This window comes from Callionymus lyra, chromosome 1, assembly GCF_982586985.1.
Source record: "Callionymus lyra chromosome 1, fCalLyr1.hap1.1, whole genome shotgun sequence".
Classification (NCBI taxonomy): Eukaryota; Metazoa; Chordata; class Actinopteri; order Syngnathiformes; family Callionymidae; genus Callionymus; species Callionymus lyra.
Window position 1 is genome coordinate 9005396 of NC_141818.1, and position 21177 is coordinate 9026572.

General features: G+C 39.2%; 1 protein-coding gene across 1 annotated transcript; it reads right to left on the reverse strand.

The window, feature by feature from the left end:
- Window positions 1–356: 356 nt before the first annotated feature.
- On the reverse strand, window positions 357–20336 carry nipbla (NIPBL cohesin loading factor a). Its single transcript, XM_087791921.1, has 49 exons — window positions 19904–20336; window positions 17262–17331; window positions 16812–16959; window positions 16003–16168; window positions 15713–15813; window positions 15512–15623; window positions 15270–15433; window positions 15023–15147; window positions 14617–14704; window positions 14214–14426; window positions 13901–14137; window positions 13648–13823; window positions 13329–13542; window positions 13087–13257; window positions 12743–12916; window positions 12523–12684; window positions 12321–12424; window positions 12166–12252; window positions 11832–12063; window positions 11569–11720; window positions 11422–11502; window positions 11249–11349; window positions 11013–11142; window positions 10854–10936; window positions 10531–10663; window positions 10291–10434; window positions 10123–10209; window positions 9818–10038; window positions 9629–9731; window positions 9003–9101; window positions 8774–8920; window positions 8327–8461; window positions 8143–8241; window positions 8009–8062; window positions 7591–7699; window positions 7370–7500; window positions 6064–6204; window positions 5893–5986; window positions 5673–5827; window positions 5494–5584; window positions 5215–5388; window positions 4603–4793; window positions 4350–4457; window positions 3730–3930; window positions 3512–3658; window positions 3083–3435; window positions 2831–3005; window positions 1703–1897; window positions 357–1615 (listed from the first exon to the last, which is right to left on the reverse strand). Exons 3-49 carry the CDS (start codon window positions 16873–16875, stop codon window positions 1253–1255), a joined length of 6987 nt encoding a protein of 2328 aa, XP_087648047.1. The 5' UTR covers window positions 16876–16959; window positions 17262–17331; window positions 19904–20336; the 3' UTR covers window positions 357–1252.
- Between the last annotated feature and the right edge of the window lie 841 nt (window positions 20337–21177).

Here is a 21177-nt window from a genome sequence, read left to right on the forward strand (position 1 = left end):
TAATCAAGGCTATGGTCATAATTGTTCTGTATAAATGTTTAGATTTTTTATCCACATCTATTTTTATTTTAAAAAATCTAGGAAAAGCTGAAGTACTGAATTCTTCTTGGTGTTAATTATCCAAGAATTTAAAATACAAGTATTGTTACGGATTAATTAAATAAGGATTGGTGAGAATGTTTAAAATTGTATTTATCGCAAATTCAATGGTCTGTCATCTGAAGACAAAGTACACGCTGCACAAACCTTATATCACGAGTTGAAAAAAAAAAAGGTGATAAAAGTAAAAAATAAATGATCAGTTTCCATCGATCAATTTAAGTATAGAGATCATATTCACACGTTGAGGAGACCAGCAAAGAGAAGTAGAAAATTTATTGCAGTATTTGTTCCACCAAAAAAGGTTATGAATCCCCTTTCCTTTTATAACTAGGGTGACCTAATACAACAAAATCGACATTTACAAAATATCCTCTTGCAATAGGCCACATGTACTGCATGCGTTTTTTCGAAATAGAATAAATTATATTCGGAGGACTCTGTCATTGAACAGCATGGACAAGTAAGAATAAACAAAAGTTAAAAAAATACTTCTTTTTTTTTTGCATTTTCTTGATTTTCTTTCAAATATCTAAAAGCTAAAATGAAAAAAAAACAGGGTGCTAAAAGCATATTAAACTTCAAAACACTTTAATAGGAACATCAAAAAGACTAATTTCCAACATTCACTTTAGGTTTATTCTTCTTTTTTTTTCTTGTTTTTTTTCTTACAGGTTTTTGTCTTCAGATATATAAACATTTTTATTTTCCATTGTGTTAAACTATCTTACAGTGGGAGTAAAAATGAGCGACTAGGTTCTGCTGCACAACAGCGAAGGAGCTCCCACAACAATGTTGACAAAACATTTTTCCTCCAGGTCTCTTTTTGTGATAACTTTACAGGAATTATCGGAGTGACTAATTCCTTTAATGCCTCCTGGATTCTTTCCTCTGCATTTGTATACAAAGAAAAACAGGAACAGTCCCCTCTGATATAAGAAGTCTTTTCGATTTTTGCAAGAATAACTTATGTAAAATAATGTAGTGTCAAATATTCTTGCCCACAAATTTTCTTACAAAACGAAGAAGCCGGGAGGAGGAATCCAGTGAAGTTTGGCTGTGTTGTCTGAGGAGGCGGGTTGAGGAGGAGATGCAGGAGCAAAAAAGATAGAAAGGGGGGATCAAAATAAACAAAAAGGAGAAACAGGAGCCATTAGCTTGCCCCTCCTTCCCGCGCTGCATACAGAGAGCGTAAAGTCTGTCCTAATTTGTTGCTTAGTTTGTGGTTGCTGGTCAAGGCAATCTTTTTATAAATGATGTCCGACTCTTTGATAGTGTCCACCCAAGGCACCAGCTTGCGGCCCTCGCGCTTCTTGGCCTCCGCCCAGGGCCCCGAGAAGGAGCCGGCCATCCAGTGAATGGTGTAGCCGCCGGGAGTCTTTTGGACGATCCGAGCGATCTGCGGCCGGTCCTTGTACTTGGGACAACAGAGGGCGACCAGATCCAGCGTTTCCAGATTCTCGTTCAAGCGGCCGGGGTCTGAGGGGTCGACTGTCCGTCTTGACCTTTTGGAGGACTAGAAGGTGGACAGAAAAGGTTTTCAAACGTGAATTGGGAGATCGATGAAAATTCATTGCATCGTCAGGGTTTTGTCTTTTCTTACCCCAGGGGTTCTCTCCTCGCCTTCACTGTCATCGTCGTCCGTCTCTGGTCCCGCCTGATTTCGGGGACTGGGTCCGGTCCCCGATCCACCTAGTAGAGCATTTATGGCTTTGTTTCTCATGTTGGCACTAGCAGACGCCGCCTCTCCTTCCTCATCCTCCTCGTCGGGGTCCAGATGTTCCATCAGAACTTTGAACTGTGAGGACAAAGTGAAACAAAATGATGTCATGAGGTAAAGGCAGGGAGATGTAAAATACGACTCATCTCTGGATGGATCAGATTTGAATGGGGAATCAAATGAGTCTTTCATGCAAAGAGTGGAGGCGACTTCTATCCATACAAGCCATTATTTAGTCAAACTTTAAATTTGATTAAACAAACAGCCAAGATAAGAAACAACAACTGCTGATTTTTGAGGTCAATTCCTTCTTTTTGATAGTCAAAAAATGTAAAATCTTTATGTCCTGCACCTTCTTTAAATAAGTATCGGTTAGATTGTTGTTTTTTTTTTAAAACTACCTTTAGCATTTGGTTTATTCCTTTTCTCCCCAACTTATTTGGTGTCTCTTCACATGATTTCTCAGTTGATGAAAAGGATGAAGTAGCATTTGCTCAAACATGTCAGATCAAGAACATGTTTTATTTTCTTAAACAGAGAAAGACTCCTGCTGGTTCCATATATAAATCTAATAAACTAATTTATTACTTATGCACAAAATAGTCGGTGATTTAATTATTATTTTTAAAATTTAAAACTTTACTGAGTATTTCATTGTTTTTTTTTCTCTTTAAATTTGTGGTGTCGTTATAAACAGTATTTTAGTTATTTAATTTGTTTGTGTGATCATAATAAAAATCAGTATCGGCCAGTATAAAAAACGAATCTGTATCAGTCTAAAAGACAGTTCACTACAGTGAGAAGGAAACTGATCTAATTGCTACACTAGCCTAGAAATATTTATGCAATTCTCATAAGCAATTGAGCAAAAATAATGACGCTCCTAGTTCAGAATATCCTACATACACAAATACGCAGTCATAGTTTGAAAATGTGATTAAATAAATAACAAGAAAAAGTCAAATGAGGGAAAAGTTCAATAGCGTTGATGAATAAGCCGACAGCACTCACATCAAGGTACTGTCTCACTATCCGCTTCTTCACATCGTTGGATAGCGATGCCCGAGCCATGTTGTTGGAGATGTAGTCTAGAGTTTGACGAGGATGAAAGCTGGCGTTGCTTTTCCTGTTCACTGCTTTATCGTACACCTTGGCCGATTCTGTTGGCGAGTACTTCTGAATTTTGCTGTTGAGAGACGACAAAAAAACAAATGTTGTTCCACCGTAAATATTCTGCATTTTTACTCTTTTTAAGCTTCTTACCCGTCAGAGAATCCGTACTGGTTCTTCAGATGCTGTTTGAGCACGAGCAGCAGTAAGATGCCTTGAACGGCATTGGCGAAGTCTAAAAGTCCCGGAGCATCTTCGGGGACGAGCCTCATCACCTTCTCCACGTCCTCCACGTCTAAATCCTCCAGGTCGGACTCGGACTCGGAGTGCTCTGCATATGATATTTTGGCCTTCTTGGCCTGCCGTACCTGGTCTTCATTACCATTCTCTCCTTCACTTCGCGGAGAGTCATAGTTCATTTTTTCTTCGTCATCTTCTCCTTCTGACATTTGCTTCACCTCCTTTTTCACCTTCTTTTCTTTCCGCCTCGGTTCTTTCAGGAGTAGCTGCAGCGACGGGGAAAAAACATTTGCGGTAAGACATGATGGAAGAAACATCTTCTTTGTAGCCTTTGTAACTCACCTCTCTAAATGTTTGTAAAAGGTTGCTGCCAGACACGGAGAGACAGATGTCGATGTGGTGCATTATGAATAGAGGCTCTTCCTGGCTCTGGTACGGGAAGCAGGAAAGGTTATCTGCTATAAATAGCAGCATATTCACCTCCGTTCTCTGTTAAAAAAGAAAGTTTTAATTTGATAATGTCGCCACACTTGCGCGAGCTGCGCGGCAGGATTACTCACAGAGCTGTCGTCGAAGAGGCTTAGCAGAGAGATGAGGAAAGCTCTTCTGTGCTGCCTGTTGGTCCGAATCATACTGTACAGGTGCGCGCACAGAGCTGAATTTGTCTCCTCTGTTCTGAAACCTCTTATGATGTTCTTTCGAGAGAAATGAATGGCTTGTTGCAAATTGTACGACATCTTCATCCCAGCAACGGCTTTCATCTGTGAACCCGCGGAAAAACAAAATTACGTTAGAAGAAAATACATTACATGGACCACGAATTCAGAAAATGTGACCATGTCAGTTTACTTTTCCCAACTCTATACTTTCAGTACCAAAAAAAAAGAGAAGAATATCGTGGCAGGTCTTTTATTACCTTAAGCTTCCTTTTCACCGTTGTTCATCTCCCTTCACAGATTATCCCGCTCAAATAATGTCTTGATATCTGGCTATAACTGATTCTTAAATATTGATTACTGATGATCTAAAACCTGAACTTCAAATTAGGTGCTGCCAAATCTTACACACCTTCAACATTATATAATTTAAATGACATGGTAATACTAATTTAACTTGACCTAGGTAAATGAAAAGGTGGAGGAGCATTTGACTGGAATTTAAGAAATGTTCTCCGACTTACATGGATGAATCCCGTGTATTTCTTGTCAATTTCCACTAGTTGCTGATCCGCTTTGTTCCTCATGGTGGGCTCTGGATCTGTTCCCATGGCGATGAGGTAGGGCACACACTGCGCAAGGATGATTTGGTTACAACACACACATCATGTAGATCTCTTAAAGAATCTTGTAGATCAAAAAGAATGTTCATCCAGTAATTATGGAAGGTTTGGGCTTTATAGAAAACAATCAAACCAGCGGCTCTTTTTTGCTTACCTGCACAGGATGAATGAGACCCTGGTTGAGTGTGAGAGCAATGACGCTGAGGGCGAAGTGCCGCACACTAGACTGTGTATGGAAAAAGGCCTCGAGAACTTGTTTCAAATAAAGCTGCATGATGGAGCTGCTCATTCCAGAGGAGATGTCACCCATCTCCTTCAGGTCTTCCTGTTTGGACAATTTCTTCCCTGCAAAGTGCATGAAATGTAAGAAGATAGTTTAAAAAACGAAGCCATTTTCTTTTGATAAAACTATAAAACCTAAAGTACATTTTATTCTACTTCATCTATATTTTCCTCCACTTTCACTCAGATTACTGAATCCTCACTGATAGTATTTCATTAGGAGCTTTAACTTCATTCTTTCTCTCACTCAATTCATGATTCAACTTTAAACCGACTACCTTTCCTTCACGTGTCCAAAAACCTTGTTAGCCTTCCTCCTCTTCCTTCACCTGGCAGTGCGAGTTACAGAATCCCTCTCTTTATTTTCTCCTCATAACCCTCAGCTCACCTCACTAGCCTTCTCAGTCCTGCCTCTCATTCTGTGTGAAAATATACTGCAAGCAATTGAATGAAACGTCAGTGAACAACGACAACTATAGCATACATTCTCTGTCGGCTTCCTGCATCCTGGTGTCCTCCTCCTGGAGATAGGTCTGGAGGTTTTTCAGGATCTGGATTTTAAGGTTGATGGAAGAGTTGGCATCAGCCAGGATGCCATTGTACAAGTTCTTGACATCCGGTACAAACATTTGGCTGGGGTGCATAATTACAAGGAAGCCTGAGGAAAGAAAAAAAACCTTATGATTATGCGATTACGTTTATAGCAAAACATTCAACATATTCAATGATTTTTAAAGCATATTTGTATTTTGATTGTGCTTGCCTAGGCCGATGATGGCTTTGGTCTTAACCTCTTCATCCTTATTTTTGGTGAAGTAGAGCAGCAGCTCAAGAACCTTCTCCTTGATCACAACCTGGACATAAAAGGTTGACAATTTAGGACATTTTCTTTTTCCTTAAAACAAATTATTTATTTCTACAAGGCACTCATTTCAATCCCACCTTATTGGGGCCCTTGAAATCCTCCAGATCAAAATCAAAGTGTCTTCCGAGGGCACCGACTGTAAAGAGCGACCGCAGCAGAAAAGGTTTGTTGGCTACCATCGCTGTGCAGTTTGGATCGTCCTGGTGCTGAGTCTTTATCTTGTCAAGTGCACCTGAAGGAAGAAAAACAACAGTTGAATGTATGAAGAGCCGACTGTGCTGAGAATGTAGAACTCACCATAGAACTTGTGGAAACAGGCCCAAACGAACTTGTAGTTATGCGTGACTTTGTTGACCACTGCGCCGAGACAGCTCACACAATGCTGGACCACCTGAGGAAGGCAAGACATCGTGGTCAGAATTAATTATATTTTTGAAAGAAGAATGAAAGTAATATAACGCCACCTACCGTCATGCCATATTTAATGATGAGTTTCATAAGGTCCTCTTCGATTGTTGCAAGGAACGTCTCGCTGGGATGTTCCATCAACGGCACCACAAGCTCCAGGATCTTCGCCACATTACAGATGACCATGAAGTCATTGGCAGTCTGCAGAGATTCAATTAGGTTACTTAACACACTTGGATGACGGCATATTGCAGATTTCTTTTCCCCATACGGTATAGAAAACAGTCAGGAACGTCATATATTCTTGACATTTGTCACATTGTTACGAAAAGTTGATTTATTTGAACAGCAGATGAACTTCAACACAACACAGAAATTAGGCAATACTTACCCATCTTGCCAACAAAACAGTGAACTACAATGATACCTTTATGCACACAACTAATTAGTGCACATGTGTCAAACCGGTCCAGTAAAGGGCCAGGGTGGTGTAGGTTTTTGTTCCAACCAGTCAAGCACACATGAGTTGAACCAATCAGGCGTCTGAAGACAGTAATCAATTAATTGTCAGTCAGGTGTTGCTTGTTAAGCCGACACCTGATTGGTTAACTCATGTGTGCTTGACTGGTTGGAACAAAAACCTACACCACCCTGGCCCTTTACTGGACCGGTTTGACACCCCTGAATTAGTGCAAACAGAAGTTTGCTACCAAACTGAATACAATTTTTAGGTGTGTAGTATGTCGTCAGTAAAAGTAATTCACATCAGCCATATTAGATGTAGAGAAATATAATTTACTCAAGATTTTTTAAAACTCCAAAAACATCAGCTTTAAAGCTGCTGGACTCTGGTGTATCCTTTCTTTTTCGGTCATCGCTGACATTTCGCCGGTTTTGTTGTTACTTTGGCACGGAGGAAATGACAAATGTTGCCGAAGGGTTAGTTGCAGCACATGAATGAAAAAACGCTGTAAATATTTGAGTGTTAATTGTAAATTTAATACACACACTATCGGAACTATAACTTAAATAACTATTAAAATTAAAAAAAAACATTTTTAAATATGGATACAGTGCTGCTGAATATCTATACAGTATCGAGGGGGAAAAATATCACGATATATCAGTGTATCTATATTTTCTTACACCCATAGTCATGACTTTGTGGATTTTGTTCAATGCAGGGGGTTTCATATCTCTTTTCAAAACATACCCCAACAATAAATGAGGGAGCACTCTAAACTGGTTGTGTTTATTACTCATCATGGTCATATTTGCTTGCTGTATTACCGCTCAAACATTTTACTGAGAGCAACATCAGAAGCCAAACACATTAGTGAGCATCAGTTTAATGCAGACTACTTACGTTACACTTGGTGGTCAGGTACGGTTGCATGGTCATGGCATGCTTGACCATGAGCTGGGCCCTGATCTTGCTGAACAGGTACAAGGTGGTGATGCAGGCTACCAACCGTGTTGAGTTTACGCCTTTGTTCTCTTCAAGGAAGAGAAGAAAACCACAAGAAGAAGCCTTTAGGAAAATTGCAACACAAATTACATTTTTGAAGCATCTAGAAGATGACGTACCTGCAAGAGACTCCTCGTACTTGAGGATGTGCTCCACCAGATTGTCTACAAGCTGGACACAGGCCTTCTTGGCTGGCTTGTATGAAGCATCCTCCTCAGACTTCAGAAGCTATACAAGTGAAACAAAAAAGTTCAAGAAAGATATCCTATAATAAAAAATATTAAAAAGCAGGAGAGTCAAACTTTATCACACAAGGGGGCACATTTTTTTGCAATCTTAGTCACAGGCCTGACTAATTTTATATTTACCAAACTGTCCTTAAGAGAATACATCTCCCAGCCAATGATTGGATGTTTTTTATCTTAATCACTTGTATCTTTAATAAGTCACCATATCAACATGAATCTACTTGCACTTTGAGCAAACTCCTCGGCGGGCCAGATAAAATGACTGATTTGGGATTTGAGATTGACTTACATTTTGAAGAAGCTGCTCAAACCAGTCGTAGCCGGTGTCCTTGCATGCGGCAACCTTTGGAACAAGTCATTGAATGAACGAATGTAACACAAAAACATCCCTAATGACGCATTATTGATCAGCCTTTTACTTACCACATCAGTGATATTAAGGATCTTTCTGGTCATCGTTTCTTTGTCGTGGTTAGGAGTAGGCGTAAACCACAACTTCTGGAATGTCTCATTCACCAGTTTCTATTGATGATACAAGTAAATATTTTATGCAAAGATTTGTGGAAATATAACCACTTATACATGAAGCCTATGGACAAACTCCTACCTTGATGCCTTCCTCGTCATTGACTCTGCGGATCATTCTCACGCACATCTCTGTGATCTTACTGAAGGTTGGCTGCTCCAGACAGATGTCTCTCAGGATTTTTATCACCCGTTTTCTCACACTGATGCCTGTGTCCTGTAAAGATTTAATGTTGTTAGAATAACAATCAACAGTAAGCAAGTAAGTAAGTAAATAAGTCATTTTTATTTGTATAGCGCTTTTCCAGACCAGGGTCACAAAGCGCTTAAACAATCAAAATAATGTTCAATAAAGTATATACTTTAAAAGGTTAAGATAAAACTGATAACACAACAGGAGTTCCAGAAAATCAAGGAAAAGCCTGAACAAATAAAAGCGTCTCAACAGTGAGAGAACCGATTTAATATGTTCTTCAGCTTCTCAATTAAAGAACAAAGTTGTGAAATATAAACATCATTTTTAACTAACCAGTATTCTCTCGATAAGCATGTCGTAGTACTGCTCAGTAAGTTGTGGTCTGCTGAGAACAAATTTTCCCAGCAGCTCTACAGCTGCCTCTCTCACACTGGTGGAGTTGTCCATCAAACGACCGTGGACGCCACGCTGCATGTCCGACTGAAGGGAAGAACACGTTTCATGTGAACAAACGGTAAATGAAATGCCATCAAATGACTGTATCTTTTAGATGCACACATACCCGCGCAAGAATGCTGGGATCCACAGCCACCACCTCAGACAGACATTTCATGGCTTTAGTCCGAACAGCTATGGCACTTTCTCCAAGGACTCGCAAGATCTAAAAATACAAGATGACAGAATTGAATTAGCAATGCTTAAACGTGAACTTTATATCCAATTGTGAATTCGTTTAAAGGGTAATTAATGTGTTGATTTAGCTATCTCTTAAATTGATATTGGACCTCTATTGTACTCATTAGTATGTTTGTTCAAAACTCTTAATTTTAAATATATACATTAGATTGGTCGAGAAATCGAGGTTTGTCACCGCTCATCATCCATCCCCGAACTCTCCACCTCTAAGGGACTTGTTGTTTAAATAAAGCAGGGTGTGATTACAGCTAGCCGTAGGAGTGAAGGCCATTATTACGTCATAATGGAGTGCACTCTCATAACCTTTTGTTTGCTGGATAAAAGTAATAACTTCAAAACATCCTCCTGAAGAGGGATTTTATGCATCTTGGAGAGTTAGACTTCAACATTTGAAAGACGCGAGTCATGGAAGTCGGGTTTTCACATTAGTTGCCCTTTAAGAAGATGTTTGTGCTTCAGAAACATTAATTGAAAATAATGGGAAATTTTTACCTGTGTTAAATAAATATCAAAGCTCTGTGCAAACGGCCTCATGGAGGCCAAATAACGCACAATCAGACAGGAGTCCTCGTAGTCCACAGTGTCAGAGTTCATCCTAGAAGAGCGGGGAAAGTCAAATTGAATTAATACATAGAAATAGAAAATACAGTCGATTGTCTGTGTCTTGATAAAGCTACTTACTTAAGAGTGGCGAAATGAGAGGGAGTCGTCTTGATAATGTTGCGAAGGAATTTCTTCCGCTTTTCAGCTCTCTGCATGATTTCACCGGTGGTTTCCACCTCCTTGGCATGTTGTGGTCCATCTGAAGAATCGTCGTCCTTTGGATTTGGATTCCTCATGGACTTCTCAGCCTCTGTCGTGGAATCCCGGAACCATTGGGCGATGTAGAACTTTCTAGCAAACTTCAAAGAAAAAAAAAAAAAGTTGTCTTGAGTAGTTCATGAACAAGGAAACTTTATATACAACAAAGTCAAAATTAAATTTACCACAAGGGAAGCGTCCGTTTCAGCGTTTTCTTCCAGGTAATCTAGAAGAGCTTTCTGCAATTGCTGAGTTTCATCAGTACCTTGACACTACACAATTGACAAACACAAACATTTGAAATGGACTTCTTTATCATCTTCGGACATTTTGGGATGCGTTTTTTTTTTTACCGTTAGCAGAATGCGATCAATTGATTTTTGATCCATCTTGCTCGTGACCGCATCCTTTCTCAGACGAGCAGCAACCGTACCCAAATAGTCAAGTGATGCCACTCTGAGAGCCATTTCCGTTTGCTTATTACTGAACTGGTGCACCTGTTGGACGAAAGTGAAAAAGGATAAAGAAAAGAGTTAAGGGAAAACGGTAATCATAAGATCGTCTTAAAGAGTGAAAATATTGATAATCTTTACCAGTAGTCTACCCAGCAGACTGAGCAGCAACTCTGCTGCAGGCCACTCTGGCTTATTCACAGTTGAGAGCAGATCCTGGACAAAGTTCTCAAACAATGGCCTGTAATCTTCTTCTCCCTGCTTGCTACCGCACCTTTGTGGGAAATTACAAATTATGAATTATACTAACAATAACATTCCAAACGGCATCAGGATATTAAATTAGCCTCTTACAATAGAGGAATCATTTCATTTAGTTATGATCCACATTGTCAACCAGTTATTGCATAACGAAACATGCACAAACAGAGTAAAGATATAAATATGAATATATATATACATACTTTTTGAGGAAGACAGAGAGGAAGTTCTGTGCTGTTCTCATTGCAGTCTCATATGAGTTTGTGATCAAAACATCTTGGTCCACCTGCAGTGAAAAAACAGTTGTATGATTTCTCTGAGGATAAAATAATGATAGTACTTATGTTTCGATGTCTTTGTACCTTGTTGTCGTATTCATCAAAGGAGTCTCTGTCGTTGGGAAGATGAACGACGCACTGGATGAGCTGCAGCACCAGAGCGGTCACCATTTGGATGTACATCGGTTCGCCATCCTGGTCTGAGCTGTTCAACCTTAAAACAACATTACAACATTAGTGGGGATTTGAAATGTCGCGTATTCATTTTTTTTCATTTACTCATAAAGCATTATCATTTGTGAAGATCAAAGTCAAGTCACCTAAAGTTCCTGAGGGAGCGTTTGCTAGTGGGCAGTCTGGCTAAAGATGTGAAGATTTCCTCCAAAATCAGCTGTCGATGCTTTTCATAACGCGAGAAAACCTGAGGAAAAAAAAGTTATTAGCATGTTGTCGCACAGGAATGCCTGATAAATAGTTAAGAAATTATACTTACTGCTGTTACTAACTTAATAGCACACAGCTGCAGTTCACTGACGTTTTCCACAAAGAACGGTGTGATTCCCATTGACGAGACCTTTATCAGGATGAAAACAAGAAATGTGACTCTGTTGACTGTGAGCAAAGGTAGTTGAGAATTTACCTGGAGGATAGTGGTATCCGTAAGGAGCTGGATCTCAAGGAGCTCCGAGATGTTGCTCACAACGTCGCACACTTTATTGTACAACATGATGATCACACGTTGCTTGTGTGTAGAGCATTTAGCACGTTTTGCCTTGGAGCTCAACAGTCCACCTACAGAAAGTGAATCATAGTGAGTCATTTTTCCCACAGTTAGATTTGTTGGTTGACAATTACATTTTACAAACTACCGATTGGTCAAAGTCCAGATACAAGCATTCTCACCTCCATGTGGGTCAACTCTGTAGACGGGGTCATATTGTGGATACAACGTGTTCTGAAGATGGAACTTTGTGTATTGTAGGACACGCTCGATAACATCCTCGATGTACACAGCCTTTGGCATGTGGGATGACGTCATAATATTTAAAGCAGTAAGGCAGGAGTCCGCTGATTTTGTGACTCTCTCCATTATGAGGTCTCTCCACAGCCTCTCCTCATCCTCACCGTCATGGTCCTGAGGACCAAAAGAAAAAGTTAATATCATAAAGAAACATGTTCAATACCCCTCTGGTGAGCTTTAACAACGTAAACCAGTAATGAAAGAAATGCAACGTACGTTATTGATCAGTGTGGACAGCTTGGCTCCGTCCAAAATGTTTTTTTCTAGAATGTTCTGCAACTTCACCAGCTTTTCTGATGAGATCTGTAGACAAGACAGCGTTAGTAACATACTTTCAACACATGCTCTCGTGAAATTCAAATTCAACATACCCTGCTAGATATTCCCATGGCCTTAATTTTGGCAGATTCGCTGCTCAGGTCACTCAACTGATGTTTTCCAAGCAGCAATTCCTGAGGTATTTCATCGTCATCAACTGTATTGAGATATGACCAAAAAAACAGTTTAATTACACACTAAACAACTATTGAAGGTAAGCCACAGCTTCATGTTTTTAAAAAAAAAGGTAGTTACCCATGGTAGTGAAATCGACATCCTCCAGATTCTCCAGAATACTGTCGATGCTTGCCACAAACCGCTTAAACGTTGACGAGTCCATCAGTTCTTCCTGAGTGAGCTTGGGTTCATAAGCCTTTCGCTTCTTCTGCTTCTGCTTCTCCTTCATTTTTCTGGCAACTGAGAGAAAGAAGGATTTTAAGACCCTCTCATGGCATATGGTTTAAAAACAACAAACCTTCACTCATGCTTGGTGGAGGCGAATCCTCGTCCGAAGAGTCCCGGTATCGACTACCGGAGCCTCTTCGACCATCTCGCTGTCCACTTTTCCGATGCTCGCCCGAAGCCCTCCGTTCCCTCTCCTCACAGTCCCAAGCCTTGTCTTTGTCCCGCCGCTGACGCTTTCGAGCAGCTGTGATTAAAAAAAAATAAATCTGCTTTTAAAAGGGATTTTTAATGTGCACGTTTAGTTTAATAAATATGAAATAAATCCATATTTATATGAGCTATAATTTAATGTATATTTATATAATATATATATATATATATATATATATATATATTTTAAATATTTTTACTTACATTCTCCATTTGCCTCATCATCGGAGCTGACTTCTGCATATTTGGGTTTCTCATTGACAGAGATTCGTTTTCTCTTGTTCATCTTCACTCGCTCACAAAGCGGCATGGTGGACTCGATCTCAGCAAGCAACTCTGGAGGAAGCTCATCCAACACAGCAGGATCCATTCCACCTAAGAGAACCATTCGGTCAGTGGAGGAGTCAACGCGAAAATGGTTTAAGAAAGCTTCTATATACACCTACTTTTACCAGACTTTCCCGAAGAAAACCTATTTTTTCCTGACTTGCTGTGCCGAATAATTCTCTGGATCTGGTCTACTGAAAGCTTCTTCAGAACCACGACTGGTTTTGGCCTCTTCTCAAAGTCCTTTACCAAACCCAGCCTCTCCAATTTGACCTTTGGCTGGCTCCAAAATGAATTTTCTGTTTGACCACTCTCATCCATATCCGGTTTGATCTGAAACGAGGAAAAAAAACATTTTACGTGGATGCATGTATTTGTATATCATATTTAAAACATAAGCAGGGGTTCGAGAAGGCTGCGATCGTGCTCAATGCTCACCATAAGAGGAGGCCGACTGGCTTCATTTCCAGCTGCCGTGGCCTCTTGCGGGGTCAGTTTGCCAGCGTTTCCTCCTCCAGTTGTTCCGCTACCAGGGGCCCCGGTGGGACCACCTGGTCCGCCAGCTCCAGGTTCCAGGGGAAAAGAGTCTTGTTTTCTCTTCTTAAGAGGTTTATCTGTCAAACCGAACAAAGAACATAAAAAATCCAGACACAAAAGAAAAAAAAAATCTAAGCTCAAAATAAATCCATACCTTTGTCCTGGACTTCTTTAGAACATTTCTCACTTGCTGCCTCCCGTTCTATCCTTTCGATTTCAGCCAAAGCGTAGAGCTCAGCCTCATCATAAGGAGAACTTGGATGTTGGAAACCAGCACCACCTGCTTGCTGTAACCGTACGCCAAGGTTTTGCTGAAGAACTGGTACTTGCTGGAAGCCAAGTTCAACCTCCATATTGTCAGAGTTCTGTTCTATGCCAGGCACATCACCACCTGCAACATTATAAAATAAAAAGTCAAAAAGAGCTTTTGTTTCGTTAGCAGCAAAGCCATAAATTAAAAACAGTACCTGGAGGATCAGACTCGTTTGACTTGACCCTCGACAGCTTGAGGGTTAGCTTGGTCGAGTCCTTATTTGGCGAGCTGACAATATCGTACATGTCTTTCTCTTCTTTCACCGTGGGAGTTCTCTGTTTCTGCTGCATTTGGAACTGATGCTTCTGCTCAGGTCCCCTATCATAGGGAGGAGGCGACTGTAAAATCAGCGGAGGTCGGGAACCAGCTGCAAGAAAGAAATAATTAGCATCAAAAAAGCTTTTTAAAACATGTTCAACAGAAAAAAAGTATAGAATTAAACACATTTTATTGGTCGAATAAATAACGATACATGGTGGCAAGAAAATAAAAATGAAGGATTATGAATTAAATTAAAGCGTGACAATACTACAGCATTGCTTCTAAGGTGGACTTACATTTGGGCGTTCCATCACTCCCTGCCGGAGAGCAGCCTGACTGTGGAGACCTTAGTGGAAACGTATTCCTCATGGCTGGATCACCATCCTGCATGAAGCATACATAAACTATAAGCATAATGATTGGAGCCCTGACCAATTGCAAAGAATCGTTGGCAGAAGAGAAAATATTCTATTAAACCTGACTAATGTGTTTTAAATACTAATCCAAATATTAATCAGTCCTGGTGTTAATGTGGTTTAAATTTAAGTGATGCACCATGAGGATGTCTCAGTTTACTTGTTCCGGTATCAAATTATTTATTCCAACTACCCTTCACCATCAACTATCAGTTTTTAATTTAAATGTTGTCTTGCTCTTGAGATTGACGAAAGAATTGACTCCCTTTTTCTACACTTATTGTACCTCGTTGCCTAGTCTGTGAACAATGCTCATGTAGTCCTCCGCGCCATGTCTGTCTGAGTTGTGGTTGGCCAGTACCTTGCCTTCATGGATATTTCGAATGCTGCCGGGGACCATCGGGCTAGCCACTGACACAGAAAAAGAAGAGTCATTGTCATATGTCAAAAAATAGAATCCTTTTTTTTTTTTAAACAACCTGAGTAAAATAGAAATTTCAAATCATGCAAAAATATGAAAACAAGTGCCTCACCTTGCTGTATCTGTTGATGTTGATTATAACTGGGCGGTTGTTGATGAGGATACTGCTGAATATAACCAGGGGCAGGGCTTTGAGGAGTGTAGGGACTGGGGACTGGGCTGTTTTGCTGACCCATATATCGACTACTGGAACCACTCTGAGGACTCACAAATCGGCTAAAAGGGGAGAAAATTTATATTAATAGTGTAATGCAACAATAACAACCATACCATCAGATCATTTAGTTAACACACCTTGGTGGATTTGGAGAAATTGCTGGCTGGAAGTTTGCAGACTGGGCTGGGCTATGCATGGAATTTTGAGTGATTTTGTACTGTTGTTGTACCATTGGCTGCTGCATAACATCTGCAAAATAGATGCACACAACACGAGGAGTTAAATAAAAAATCCATACATAGCCAATGTGTCCAACAAGATAAACAGAAAGCTCTTACTTTTCTCCCTGAAGATGCCAGGGTTTCTGGCCAACATGGTCTGTAGAAGCAGTGGAGCGTCTCCCTCCGGTTCATCACTCCCCAGGTTGTCCTTTAGCTCGCTGAAAAGACATGTCTTTTTTATATTTCCCTCTTAAATAAAAAAATTAATAACAACTTTGTTAAATACCTATAGACATAAGTCTAAATAAATGATTTTAAACTGTTGACATACATCTGAAAATATGACCGGTTTATTTTTTTTCTATAAAATGCAATAACATACATTTAGTTGAGAACTTAAAACTCACATGTGCTCAGTGGAGACCTGGTTGAGACCATGAGCTAACTGGGAAGCCAGACTTTCGTCTCGACAGCCCAGTAGACAGGTAACTTCCTCTGCGATTCTCCCATTGTACAGAAGACTCTTAGTGGTGGTGGCCGGGAGAGGGGAGGGAAGAGGCAGCTGGTTCAACACTGGAAGAACAAAATGCTGCTTAAGATACATGCTTTTCAGTAATGAATACATTCTGTTTATGATCAATTAAGTAAGTAAGTCATTTGTATTTATATAGTGCTTTTCCAGAACAGGGTCACAAAGCGATAAACAATCAAAACAATACTCAATAAAATGTATACTTAAAAGGTCAAAATATTACTGTGAACAACACAGGAGATCCAGAAAATCAAGGAAAAGCCTGCACAAATAAAAATGTCTTAAGATGTTTCTTGAAGGAGTCAGTAGACGCCATCAAGTGCAAAGACAGAGTTTAAGAGAGGGATTTTGAGTTCTTTTGATTGACGAGTTACAACAACTTGTGCATGGACAAGTCTACATGCTATGTTTGTACTGCTCAGATAAAACTTGAGCAGAAAACAAAAGTTTACATTTTGTTTTAAGAGAAATTAAGTTACTAAACCTTATCTTACAAAATTATGCAAGCTTTTCCTTGAAGGATGCTAGTAAAAAAAAAATCGATTGACAATCCTAGTATTTTAAACTTTGCTTGGCTCAGGTAGAAATACAAATCAGTGTAAATAATTGCATTGTTAATCATTTGATAGTAACATAAGACAATCATTCAATAATATTTTTTTGAAAACACTTTTTGCTACTCACAGTCTGTTAGGCTAGCAATCCCAGCAAGAGTAGTGATGGGAACATGAGGCATATCCCCATTCATGCTGAAGGTGGGGGTGGGGGTGTGTAGATACACAGGTAGATCAGGGGGTCGATGGGTGACACCCGTCCTCACATCTCCTGACACCTAGATGAGAAGTTCAAGTGTATATTAGAAAGCCAGAATTTAAAAAAAGAAGGTCAAGTTAAAAATAAAACTCCTGTATAATTTAGTATAAACATTGAATTGAAATATTCTAATGTGAGACTACTTTGTGACAAGTTATTGAAGTTATTCTATGGTAAATTATTATCACGCTTAAGAATACAAAAATGTAATAACATTTATATCAAGTTTGGATGCTTTTTTAATTTAGAATAAAATCATTCAAACAAAACATGTTAGAAAAAGAGAGGCAGCTATATTTAATCAAACATATTTTGATTTACCTTTTTGAAGAATTCTGTGCAGCAGGTGGACTCACTGACATTTCCAAAGAAGAAGCCCAACACATACAACCTGTTGATAAAAAAAAAGAGAGTTGCTCATATGTATGTAACCTTCAAGGTGTTTAATATTAAACACAGAGTATTAACCATCATCAAAAATATTAAAAGGTCCAAGAATTGCAGTTAAACCCTGCATAAGCTCACTGGTGTGTATAACAAAAACCACTACCGATGTGTTTCACCTTTCTTCTTGTGCCGCCATCTTTCCTTTTACTGACCTTTATTAGTGCAATAGTTTATTTTGCTTTTACTAGTCAAACTCAATTCCTTGTGAGATTAAAAATCAAAGTATTTTCTGAAATTAAAAAATATATATTCAAATGTTTTAATATAACATCAAAGTTAAAATCGACAAACAATAAAGAACTTTTACGGTGGAGAAAAATAGGCGACTGATGGAGAGAGTTCCCTTTAAGAACCAAGGATCAGCTTTTCAGAAAACAGTTTGATAGATGCAGATAGACAAAGCAATAATTGTTTATATACAATTATTAAGTTTGTGACTTGTTTATTACAGTTATATCACAAGCACTACACTATGTTTATACATATACGTTTTTATTGTGTATTAATGTTTTTTTTATAAGAGATAAACATGTGGATTGTTGTAAAATTTCTTTTGAAAAGACAGTGGTTTCTTAAAACACATCACACGGTGTAGGGGACAAAAAGGTACAATCATTTACCAAGTCAGTCAAAAATCTGTCACCACCTTCAACATGGTGACAGAGGCCTAACTTTGAGATAGGCTGAGAAGTTTTATCCACTGGGAGGTGATAAAAAGAGAGACCGCTCTACAGCCTCAATTAAATAGTTTAAGATAAGGTAGACTTGAGCGTTGCTGTGCAAGCTGCACTTACTATTCAAGCATATTCAGGGAAAATCTGGGTAAAATGAGTCCAAAGATTATTTTATTTAAACCAAAAGCGTTTAGCCCGATCATAAATTGTACAATCAAACTTCAGATTTAATACCATGCAAGTTTGCGAACATACACATTCAACTATTTAATTTGAAATTGTTGCCAACAAGCAAAAAAGGACCTACGTTAATTTTCTTTTTTACAATAGCTGAGCAGACTTCAACAAAACATCTTTAAAACACAAAGTTGCACTCATTACCCTAAATCATATCAGATGAAACCAGTATAAAGCTTGTGCAACTGAAGCATGTCTTTTCTAAGAGCTCATCTTACAGTTTTCAGGGGTTACACACTGACAGCTGTGAGACTGACAGGCAGGAGGCAGCACAAAGGAACAGATGCACGCTGGTGCTGGCTCTACTAGCAAGGGGTCTGCATCACCCGGACAGCGCTTGCAGCACCTGAACCCAATGGTCCAACTATAAATGTCTACAAGTGGCGAAAGGTACAGTAGACGAACGATAACATGTGCATTAAGTTCTAATTTCATCAGGTTAATTGAAAAAAAAAAAACTGGCTGCTCTCTGGACTCATTGGAGGAGATGGACGATAGGAGGACCAAGCTGTCGTCCACGATGGTGAACCTGTCCAACCCCCTCCAGGACACTTTGATGGCACTCAACAACACCTTCATTGCCAGACTTGTACAAATGCACTGTAGGATGAAGAGATTCTCCTTTATCCCCACAGCAGTCAGACAATTGATTTTCATATATAACATTTTATAAATCCAGTGGCACTTCTGTAATGTGTGCATTAAACACTTTTTAAATGTGTAGTACCGTTTATTGTTGTCGATATATTTAACTTTAATGTATATATAGTTGTGTTTATTTAGCGTTATTGTTTTGGTTTAATTATTACCATTATTTGTTTTTGTTATTGATTTTAATATATGTACTGTATCTCCTAATCTAATCCAATATAACGTGTATGTTTGTGTGATCTTTTGAACTGCTGAAACAATTTAAATGTTCCCCCGATGAGGGAAAAATAAAGGTGAACCATTCAATCCATTTATCGATTATCAACTATAACAATCTACGATGCGCGACCCAAACAAACCAAAACATTGCCAAGTAAAAACAAGTGGCTAAACCTTCCATAACAACACGCTTCTGTGTGTAGCAATTGTGCAAAAATGTAAATAACAAATGCGTCTGCGATTAAAACACAAACCCACGCCTAGAAGTTGTCCACTTCTATCCTTGCAAAGCTATGATACCTCAGCTGCAAAAACATTCGCTAGCAACAATAGTCGTGTTTTCACGTTACAGCTAGTTATGCTAACTGGCTCAGACTGTTGTTATTTAGCATCTAACCAGTGTCGCTAGTCACGGGTAGACGAATGTAAAGACGCGAAACTTCACGGAAAAGGTGTTAGTTCAACTCCACGCAGTTTAGTGAAACTGTAAAATAGCTTTACTGTGAAGCTATCCATGTAGTTTTCGCAGCAAAACGGCCCCGAATCCCCGGGGCTGGAGAAATGACATCCCGTCGAGGCCGAGCGCTTCAAGCAGGGCAACAACATACCTAGCTAGTTCGGCTGGCTAGCTTCCGCTAACGACGCTTAGCATCGAAAACGACGTTCCGTCTTATTCCAAAACTAAAACATGGCTCCAGCGGGTGAATAAAAACGAGTGCGCGCGGATGTATTTACCTTCGGATGTTGCGCCCAAACGAGAGGGGAAGGTTTAAACCTAGGTTTGTATCTCTAGCTCCCCCTTTCTTCTCTCCTCCAGAAGGAACTTGCCAGCTAGCTAACTGGGGCTAGCCTTGCTAAGCTAGCTATCAACAATAATCCGGGTCGGGGGCAGATTCAGTTCTTCTTCCGTCACTCGCGGGTGGATATTGTCACGTACGTCCACGGGAAACGTTCCTCCGTTGTGTTTTGAGTCCCGCCGGGCGGGTATGAACGAGGTGTACTCCAAAATTTCGAAAATATGACGATTGTTGCGCCGATCGAGAGGCTCTCCTCTCGTAGAACAAAATGCCGACCGGAAGTTCTGCCGACTGACTGACCAAAGAGCTCAGGAGTGACTCCCTCCATCGGCGCCAAACAAAATGCCAGGCGACGTTTCGCGGTCCAGCCGGTGGAGAGTGCTGTTCTGTTTTTTAACTATTTACTTAGTCGTTACATAATAATGGACTTATTAATGCAGCGTTGTTGTCTGATTTAAAAAGGCGCCATTTTTTAAGTAATAATAACACATTCCTAGATATTCGTGAGTTCAAATAAACTCTGATAATTAGTCAAAATAACATGAAGAATATCACCAATTTCAAAATGTTCAATTGGACACATCTAACTTTCGTGATGCCTTTTATAAAAAATATATTTTAGATAACAAACACTTAGAAAACATTTTTACTGAAAAAACAACAACTTTAATACGTTTTTCACTGGACTTTGGATTTGAAAACTGATTTCTTTTTAATTAAAAAACAATGAAAACTTCGATTGATCTAAGCTAATTTTAAGGGGATTTAGAGATTTTATTTGTTCAGGCTTTTCCTTGGTTTTCTGGAACTCCTGTTGTGTTATCAGTTTTTACAGTGCTTATGTCTTTGGTGCAAAAGCGATGCCAAGTTATTTTCTGTCGAAAAAGTAAAATTGCATTTAAATGTTATACAAGGATGAAGTCACTTTACTCAGAATTCATTTTTTTGAAAATGTTTATCAAATCCTTACCAAACAAATAGCACTATCTGGAACTCCTGTTGTGTTATCAGTTTTATCTTGACCTTTAAAGTATATACTTTATTGAATATTGTTTTGATTGTTTAAGCGCTTTGTGACCCTGGTCTGGAAAAGTGCTATATAAATACAAATGACTTACTTACTTAGTTAAAGAAAACAGTAACAAAAAAGAAAAAAGACTTAAGTAATTGAGACACACATGTTCTACCCATAATAATAATAATATGGACCAA